At 36.8% G+C, this 9,909-nt stretch overlaps 1 protein-coding gene across 6 annotated transcripts; it reads right to left on the bottom strand.

Moving 5' to 3' along the window:
• Positions 1 to 316: 316 nt before the first annotated feature.
• On the bottom strand, positions 317 to 9,909 carry LOC121812630 (low affinity immunoglobulin gamma Fc region receptor III-like). Of its 6 annotated transcripts, none has more exons than XM_042215333.1 (6): positions 9,310 to 9,909; positions 8,011 to 8,271; positions 6,464 to 6,706; positions 6,146 to 6,156; positions 4,089 to 4,160; positions 317 to 1,634 (listed from the first exon to the last, which is right to left on the bottom strand). In XM_042215333.1, the coding sequence occupies exons 1-6, from the start codon at positions 9,338 to 9,340 to the stop codon at positions 1,527 to 1,529; spliced, it is 726 nt and encodes a 241-aa protein (XP_042071267.1). In that variant the 5' UTR covers positions 9,341 to 9,909; the 3' UTR covers positions 317 to 1,526. The 6 variants fall into 6 exon arrangements, 5 of the variants coding, with proteins under 5 accessions (XP_042071267.1, XP_042071266.1, XP_042071265.1 ...); XM_042215332.1 differs by having other exon boundaries at positions 321 to 1,637; positions 9,310 to 9,907; XM_042215331.1 differs by having other exon boundaries at positions 348 to 1,634; positions 6,146 to 6,274; positions 9,310 to 9,497.

The following is a 9,909-nucleotide window of genomic DNA, read 5'->3' as shown; positions in this document are numbered from 1 at the left end:
TGAAAAGTTTTTTTTTTTTTTTGTATTATTGTAGAGTCTTTACCTTACAGTATAAAGCACATTAAAGCAACTGCTGTTGCTGTGATTTGGATGTAAAAATAAAATTTAAAAATTAAAATTAAAAAGTGAAGCCAGCTTGTGCCTCATTAAAGTCTCCTGCCGTCTCAGCCTTTTATCTTTTACTAGAAAAAATACTTCAGACGTGGGCGCGAATGGTGACTTTATACTGTCAAAATCAATGCGACTCTTAGAAATGACCTCAATAGATGTGAGGTTGCAGAGCTCGCCTTTTAATGTAAATAAATGAACTTATAATTAAATCTTGTACTGTGTTAGTTTTTAATCACATGACATTAGAGTCAAGCAAGAAATAGTTTTTAAATATTTGTTTTGTTTTTGTCTTAAAATGTCGCACAAGCTGAGGTTTCAGACTGAAACTGTGTTTGCACTTTCATTCAGTAAACTGGTTCTTTGCTCTGACAGACCACCAAATTAAAATGGGAGGACAACATTTATATTTACATATCTTATTTATTTAGACCACAGATTTGCTCTTTTTAAAGTAAATATTAAACAACTTTATGACAAAATAATTCATCATCTTTGAGGGCTGCAGTGAGCTACAGGGAAAGTACAAGAAACTTATATTCACCTGACTATCATATGACAGACTCAGGGTTAAATAATAAAACAACAGAAGCTTGGCACCTGAAAAAACTGGAAACAATGCAATAGAAAAACAGCTTTGTCATGACTTGCTTTCATTAGTATGATGACAAGATAGTTCTAGGACACGTGGATTGAGTTTCCTCTCACATGGAGAAGCCTGGGGCAAACAAGTGGATGAGTCAGTGTTTGCGGGAAAGTACAAAGCATAAATTCAGTGATTTAAAGATATAAATGGTAAAATTGAAGAAGTTTTAAATGCAGTTGAAACAATGATTAAATGAAAACCACATTTCTAAAAACCTGATTAAAATTAGAGCCTGACAGGATCTGTTGATGAGCTCTGAGTATCTGAATGAAATCAGATACAGTGGGAAGAAGGAACAGGAAGTGAGCTAATCATGAGTAAATTAGTGGGAAGTCCCTGTCTGCTCAGTTTCTATAAACAGATCCACACATAATAAACATATTAAGGAAGTTTCACTTGTACACGTGAAAGCAGAAACTGTAATGAGAAATTGCAAGGGACTGGCTCAGTCGGGTAATTCTGGAGTACATTTTCCAGTTTTCTACTTTCCGAGCTTCATTCATAGCAGTAGAACAGGTTACTCAATACACCGCTGAAAAACAGAAACTGAGCACTCTCTCATTCACTTCTTCAACTGCCAAGCTGGAAGTGTTTGTTTGTTATTCATGAGTTATATAAAAAATTAATTTAAAAAAATCACAAGCAAAAAAATGACAAAAAGAATAAACAATAAATAGTTTAAGAACAAAAGTCTATGATTTTACAGCAGTGCATGCAAAACAAGCGGGTCTTCAGCTGCAGCAGGACTCGGCTCAGTTTACATTTACAGTTTTTATACATGAAGACGAAACAAAAATAGATCCCAGCACAGACTCTGATGTCTCCGCTCAGCTGGCTGCTGGTTTGATTGTTGAATAGAAAGTTGCTTCAGAATCTGTTTCTGCTAAAGACACAAAGATGCAAACTGTTAAACTACTAACAACATGCAGACATTAAAGTTCAACTACACTTCATCACATGCTATACATTTTTAAAACATCTACTTACAGTGACACCAGGCAGGGAACAGATGTGTGGGCTTTCTTTGTTTCACGCTTCATTTTTCAGTGACTCTCACACAGTATGAAGGGGGTGTCCCCGCCCCCTTAAAATATGACTGCCTCTACATTCAGCGCTGAAGTGTTGCAGTGAATCAGTACTCACTTGTAGTAATGGGCAATTCTTTATAATGAATACTTTTACCGTAAGCACTGCATACATTTTGATGCTAAAACATTTTTAACATTATTATTAAGGAAGATCTTTGTGTACCAATAATAGGAAATGCAGTAAGTCTTTACATTTAAAAGAATCTCTGTGATGGTACAGGACACAGCAGTCATTTATAAGCCACTTTTCTCTGTTTCTGTCACTAAGACACGTCATGGCCTGGTAGAGGAACCAAATGCAAGGCGCTGAGGGAGGCTGAGCAATGACCAGAAAGTAAAGTTAGTACTCCATGTGAAAAATCCCTAAAATGCATTTAAAGGAGAGAGGACAGAGTTCAGCCTGTCTTATATGGAAAATGGACGCAATGATGCAGTGAAACGTGCAAACATAGAATCACAGTATATTAGGCAATGAAAGCTTGTACAGGTCTTACACAGTTGAAGGTTGTGTTATTCCTCAACACAGCCTGAACTCTGCAGCGTTCTTGTTTCTTTACGTCATCTTCAGGAATAGTTCTCCGGGCTTCTTGAAGGACATTCAAAGCTCTTCTTTAGATGTTGTCTACCTTTATATGATCCCGTACTTCAACAATGTTGAGGCCTGGGCTCAGGGAGGCGAGTCCATGACTGACAGTGTTTCTTTGTGTGTTTTTCTAACACTCTGTTTCTAATGCATTGTCAGTGTTTGGGATCATTGCCATGCTGAAAAATGAAGTTGCTGCCTTTGAGATGCTTTTCAGATGTTGTGGATCAAAACCTGATGGTATTTTTTCTGTATTCATAATTTCAGCAGTTTTGACAAGATCTCCAAAACACTGGCTGAAGTGAAATGAAAAACCATGAGGAAGCTTTACAGGTGGCTGTAGACACTCACTGTACCTCTCTCACGACCTCCACTGTACATACTGATGACAGTTTGAACCAAATATTTTAATTTGGGATTCACTCTATCACTTCCTGTTTTCCTACCTTAAGAATGGGTTCTTGATGGCAGCCCTACCACTTAACACCAATTCTGATGAGGCATCAGTAAATGTGCAGAGATTTCCAAGATTTTCGGCTAATGGTTCTTTGGGAAGCATCGTGTTGGTGCAAAAATGCTGTGTTTCTCAAACTGTGTTATCTTTGGCATTTTTGTAGAATCTGATGACAAAATGGGAATATTTATGTGCAACAAAGATGCAATTAAAAATGTGTTCTTTGCTAATCCTTTGTTATGTGTTGACACATCAGTGGGTTAGGTTCCTTATACTTCAGTGATTAATAGTTGAGTTAAGTAGCTTAACAAATAAAAAACACATTCCCCTAAAAAAATTAAAATAAATAAAAAAAATTAAAAAGAGTGAAAAAGCAGCCAGTGTCCAAAAGAAATATTTGAAAGACGTTCAGAAAGCCTGGGTAACTACTGCTCAAGACCACTTTGAGAAAGATTACAGGGAAGTCTGACCCCTTGGAAACCAAATATAAAAAAATTAGGTTAGCTCAGGACTTTTGCACAGCACTGTATACTATCTTGCCACACTGTGTCATATTGTGACTTTAAATTGGGGCCCTAAATATCAAATATGAGTAGTCTCTCCTCATGGTAGGGGGGACTAAGATGCGACGAGAGGAGCATAGGAGAATGTAATGAGCAATGCCCATAGACCAGGCAGAAGTAAACCCGGAGAAACTAAACATAGTAACATTTAAATAGAAACCAAAAGTCATTAAACGCAACAATCTGGGAACACAACAGATTTTGATGATATTTTTATTACTCATGGGTGCTCTCTGTCTGGTTTTTATCCCCCCGACCACAAGTGAAACCACATTTTTAGAACTCTCTGAACCCCCTGTGAGCCACCCACCTGTATTTGTTTCTTTCTATGTTTAGTTATCGTTTGTATCTTATTATGTGCTGATACTCCACTGACTCTATAAATCATTAACAAAATGAAACTTGTTCGTGTGCTTCCTTGATAACGACTGATACTCGTGTCATTAAACAATGAGGTCGTAGTTTCATGCAGACGTTTACACTTGACTCAAAGATAAAAGAAGTTTCACTCATGACCAGATAACATAGCACAAATAAAGTCTTTATAACTTTCCACAAAAGGGAAAAACTGAGGTAATATAAATAACATACATATGCCTCAGGCTCTTGTGTACGTGTGGGAAAAGAGCTCTGCATGTGTTTTTACCTTTGTCACTCTTTGGCTGCACTTCCGGTACGATGGTGACATCAGTGTAGGAAACATCAGGGTCAGTTTCACCTGCAGCACAACACTTCTCACTGTTAAACATCTGTTTGGAAATATGATTTTCGACCATAAAACAACCATGTAAAAAGTTAAACATATAGCTCTCTGCTACATGTAATCGATCTCATTTATATAGTTTGTTCGGTTAAATCACTAAATATAGGTCAGCTTAGTAAAGAGAGAACATCACAGAAAACCATTTGTAACGTAAATCCTGCTGTTGATTCATCAAAATTAGATTCTTAAAGCTGTAGCGCTCTTCCAGGTGTTTTGTCTTCAGTGACCTGCTTTTACATGACACTCTCTGTTTTACCAGGAAACATCTGCTGCTTTTTTATGCTGTCTCCCAACAATGAGCTCTCAGCGATGCATAAACTCCTGCAGATACAGACGAGGAAGTTCAGTTAAGGCTTGCAGTGTGAGCAGGAAGCTGGACTACCCGAAAGAAACCCACACAGGGAGAACATGTGCAGTCTTTACATAAACCTGTAAAAGTGTGGGGGAGGGTTTGATAGTTTCATAGTTTAATACTACCAGTATTATTTTTGGTCTTACAGTTATGTCTAAACACACCAGAACCAACAACGACCCGATTACTTTCTGATTGTGTTTTTTCACACAGGCCCTCTGTTTTGACCCAAATCAAACAAATACAACATAAACGGTTTCTGTGCAGCGAGTTTCGACACTTTCATCATACAAATAGTGACTGAACAGAGATCAGATCTGCAGTGAGCTCATGAAACACAAAGACATACCAAGGAGATCGAACAGCTGATAACACAGAAGAATATGTAAGACACGATGCACTCATACTTTTTTACATTAGTCGCACCACTGTGTTTTAAGTATATCAGCTCATGTATGTACCGGCCTGTGTTAAAACCATGTCTGGTGCCAACAATTGACCCAAAATCTTCAATCAGAAAGGGGAAGATATGAACAAAGTGAAAGTACATGGCTTTTGCAAAATAACCACAACGAAATGCAGCAAAACACATTTTTGATGTGGAAAATAATAACTAAGAATCATATCAACACTCAGCAAAATCAAAAATAGTCCAATGACTAGCCCAGTTTCATTACAGCCCTTCTAAGAAAGTGTTCGTTAAGTGTATATAAACAGTACACATGAGAAATATTAAATCATCATTTTAAATTGATTTAATCACATTTTTAAAATGTGCATTTATATTTATATTGTGAGCAAAAGATGTCTTCTTTTTTTAAGTTCAAAAATAAATTTGGGAGGATCTAAAACCTGAAAGATTGTTCTTTTATCTTTTGAAAGGCAAAGTTAATTGGTCGGCTAGAAATGAATAGAAACTATGCGGGAAATGACGCTCTCAGTCACCTTTGTTTAGACTGTATCATAATTTTTAAGATGTTTTATTGGTTGTTAAGCTTAAGAGTGTAAAAGCTAGCACCAAGATTTAAAAAAGGCATCAAAGACACTGTTTACGTCCGATCACTTTTTAAGTTTCAATATTCTCATTTTACTAAATAAAGAGCCACAAAGGTTCAGTTTGCAGGGATGCGCTGATACTTGCATGCGATGACTACGCACATATAATTTTCTTCTGGAAATTTGCATAATCTGACTTTTTGAAACTGCATGGTGTTATCTGATGTGGCACAACCCTCCCAGAAATGCCATCCAGGGGAAAATAATCGACTAAATCAAGTACGCGGTTCTGCTGCTGTGACAGCTGAAAGAACAACAGATAAACTTACTCTTTATCGCCACGCTGAAAAACTAACAGTTAATCTCTTTGAAACTTATAATATAATCTTAATATGTACATAGTTTCATAAAGTAAATTACCTTAATTTATTGGAAACTTAGGGCACTCTAACCAGCAGTGCACTTTTGGATTTTAGCGCCGGGATTCTGTATGAGAAATTGAATGATATAAACTGTGTGTTTACAGTAACTAAAGAATATGACTGTAAGTGCAAAGCTGTGGCTAACAGATATACTTCAAAAACAGACTGACCTTTGTGGTTCCTCCAGAGGCAGAACAGCAGCACCAGCACAACCAACACCACAGCCAGCGAGAGGCAGACACCCACCACAGGAAGCACAACATACATAGGAGGGGAGTGAAAAGATTTGGGTCGCCCAGCTTAAACACAATAGAAAACAGAAACCACAGTTTGTTCTTGATGCAAACGCAACAACAAGTTTGGGCTATCGCGTTGGTAGACTGTGATCTCTGTGCATACTCAAATAAAAGCACCAACAAATGTGGAAACAGAAGTTATATCTACTGTGTGAAAACGTTTGTTTCCTTTTTACTTTTCAGTCCTCTCACCTTTGACAGACAGCCAGCTGTCCGGTGATTCTCCGCTACCAGAGATGGTACACTTGTAGAAACCTTCATCAGACTTTGAAACTTTGAGGATGGTCATGATTCCTGTAGAGCTGTTCCTGATGAGGAGGCCATCTTTATAAAATTCAGCTGGGATAAAAGAAGTATTTTTATCCATGCAGCGCAGAGTTGCAGCATCGCCCTCCTGCAGAGGATGGACTGGACTCTCCAGGATCACAGAGCCTCCTGAACAACAGCATGACAGAAATGATCAATTAGTTGGTTTTAATGTGGCTCAAAGCTTCAGTTAAAAAAAAAAACTGAAATCAAACATAGTCAATCCAAACTATCCTTCTTCCTTAAACCAAGACATAGTCCAGATCAGATAAGCTCAAAATGGAAAAAAACTTCCTCCTCAACATCTGGCATGTTTGAATGAATTCAGCTATTTCAGCCATTCAGATGCCATTTTAAGTTACTACTGCATTTAACAGCTTTTCATTTCATTACACGTAGCGATAAATTTCACTAATGTATCCTTTTTGTTTACCGAGCTAGATTTTTAGTTCTAAATATTAATTTGCATTTTTATCCAAACATTTTAACTGGCAGGGCATACTTTTAGGTCAATAATTTATAACTTTTTGTTCATAATTTTAGCTAGCTCCAGCATTTCATCTAATTATTGATTATGCGAAGCTATGATATTAACTAAAAGCTTTAACTGTTAGCCATGCTTGGAATAAGCTTTGTCCATGCACTAATATCTAAATGACCCTTATTGCAGTACTTTAATCCAAACCCATTAGAGTCAGCCATTAGATTTTCTGCTAATTTCTTTAGCTAACTGCAGGTGTTGAGTTACCCTTTACATGTTTCTCCTAGTTACTCCAGAACTGCACCCTCTGGTTAGCATGCTTGTACCCCATGATACAAGTTTTTGTTTATTTTGAACTAAACGATTTATGTTAAGCTAACAGGGTGCAGGTTCTCGCTTCATATTAGATATTTAAAGAAGTAAAACAATAATAATGCTCTTTTCTGTATTTTAGCAAAAGTCTGTTTTTGAATCTGCTTGTTTGCTATCAGGAGGCCACAGTCAGTATTAATATCAGACAATGGATAAGAAGTCATTTGGCTGGAAAACATAAATGAGGTTTGTAGCTGTTTCAACAAATCCTCATGTCAGGATTCTCATGGTGCATATTTAATATTTAATATCACGTTATCAGTCTGTAATAACACAACATTAACATAAAGTGACCCACTATAACGGTTAGTGGTTGGATTTCCCTGAAATTTGATGCATTAATTTAAATGCCCTCAGTCCACTCGGTGACATTTTCTGTTAGGTCCAAATCTGTGTTGATTGGTGCTTAATTCTAATTAGAAATTTTTCACTATTTTAATATGCTAAACTTCATAAACCTGCTGAACATCCCACCCGCATGTTGGTGTCATATTTCAGTCAAAACTCTGCAATGAGAACTATCTGTAATCTGGCTTTTAAATCCAAATGACAGCCTCTTCAATTTAGTACTTAAACTCACCAGTCACAGTGATGTTGACAGCTTCACTGCAGGCTCCAGCTCCATAGTCACACCAGTACAATCCACTGTCTGATGGGTAAGCATCTTGAAGGAAGCAGTTTGATTCATTTTTTGCACCCCAGTGTTTGGAACACTCTTCATTTGTTTTTGTTGACGTGTTTCTCTTTATTGTCCAGTTAGAGTTTTTAAGCTCTCCACAGCTCAGTGTAACAGACTCGTACCTGAAGAACTGAGATCTGTTGGGAAAGATACTCAAAGTGGCTGAAAGAAACAGAGAAAGAAACAACAAACAGAAAGGTGAAAAACAACTAAATACTTTTACAATAACAGATATAAGGTTTGAGCTATAAGGTAGCCACCACCACCTAAAACTGAGTCTAGCTGCTCTTGAAGCTGCTGTAGCATCTGTTCTGTGAAAATTCTCTACCAAACACTGATGAGAAGGTGCTTCCCTCCATTGTCGTTGGTGAACGGAAACCAAATGAGTGTAGAGTATTTGCAATTAATAATGCTAAATGGTTTCCACCAGTTGCTGTTTCATGAAACAACAATGCACTGTAAAATCAAAAGAAACACAACTGACACCATTTGTCTCCTCTTTGCAGCTCTGTTACGTGACATATGTAATGAAAGCTTCACATATTACCCACAAAACAGATACATCTGCATCTCCTGTTACAAGGTTTCATATGAAACACATGTGGGGTTTTTGAACGATGCACTTTATGGGTGAATATGTGATCTGTATCAGGATGTCAGAGTGCAAATACGGTTTTATGCCCTAATTAAATGCTCAGCTGCAATTCTTTTTATTTTGTCTATGTCTATTGTATTATTTACCTCATGAGCACATCAATAATTAATTAGCATTCGCTTAATTTCACTTCATTATCTAAAAACAACTTCATAGGTAAATTAACTCAAATTAATAAAATATGAAGCAAAACTTCTGTAGTTAGAAACTACATTAAAATACTGAAGCTGTAAACTGAACACATATAGCAATAAAATGTAAGAAGTTTAGCAACAATGAGGCAACTTTTTGCTTGTAAAAGTTGCTCAGTTTTGCAAGATGGTTTAACAATTATAAAGTAACAATTACCTTGTAATATCAAATAATCACAAAGCTTGCAGTTTATTGTAAAGTATGTTTGAATTCATGTGAAATACAAAAACTTAATTTCTCTTTAATGTTATGAAAAGATCAAAGGCTGAACTATTAATCCATCTGTTCATTAAAGCCAAAAGCTAAAGCCCACACACAGACTCACTGGAGACTTGACACATTCTAGTACTCACCCATAATTGTGCACAGAGCTGTGATCTCCATGCTGCTTGGCTGGTGTTCGACTCTCAGACTGAAGAGTTTCGGAGGGGCTGCATCACACCTCAGTGCTGACTTAGTGAAAAAGACAATTATGCAGGATGTATGTCACAGTTTTATTTTTGAAACCACAAATGCAAAATGTTTACGTTCTTCACCCTGAAGACCTGAAGTATATTAATAATGTATTAGACCTGAATCAAAACAGCCCTGAGATTCATGCAGAAAAACTTAAATCTTGCATAACAATCTTCAAACATTGCATAAAACTTAGAGAAGAAATTTAATTATTTTGATGTCTGGACGTATGTTACTGTTATATTAAAGTTGCATTTGTTGATTTGTGCAGTTTGCACATGCAAGTTGCAAAAGAAGTTTCATGTCACAAGACTTTGGAAGTGAGTCAGGTTACTGGCAGGATTTTGGTAAGAAAAGCAGATATCCCCTAAAGTTTTTTTTGTTTTTGTTTGGTTTTTCAATAATGGCACAACTAAAAGCATTTCCCTCAGCGCCCCCAAAAACTCCAGATTTGACTTGATTAGGTAACTGTAACGCAGGGTTTGCCAGCAAAATTC

The sequence above is a fragment of the Haplochromis burtoni genome, unplaced genomic scaffold, assembly GCF_018398535.1.
Source record: "Haplochromis burtoni strain Fernald_Lab_line unplaced genomic scaffold, NCSU_Asbu1 Contig_696, whole genome shotgun sequence".
NCBI lineage: Eukaryota > Metazoa > Chordata > Actinopteri > Cichliformes > Cichlidae > Haplochromis > Haplochromis burtoni.
Note: the sequence above shows the minus strand (reverse complement) of the source record. Positions and strands in the feature narration are given on the sequence as shown.

Excerpts from the sequence above, each read along its gene's own strand:
- LOC121812630 (XM_042215329.1), bottom strand. The coding sequence starts at position 9,340 with ATGGAGATCACAGCTCTGTGCACAATTATGG. Across the intron at positions 6,707-8,010 it reads TGTCAACATCACTGTGACTG|GAGGCTCTGTGATCCTGGAG; the intron begins GTGAGTTTAAGT and ends GCTGTTGTTCAG. Across the intron at positions 6,275-6,463 it reads CAGCTGGCTGTCTGTCAAAG|CTGGGCGACCCAAATCTTTT; the intron begins GTGAGAGGACTG and ends ATTGTGTTTAAG.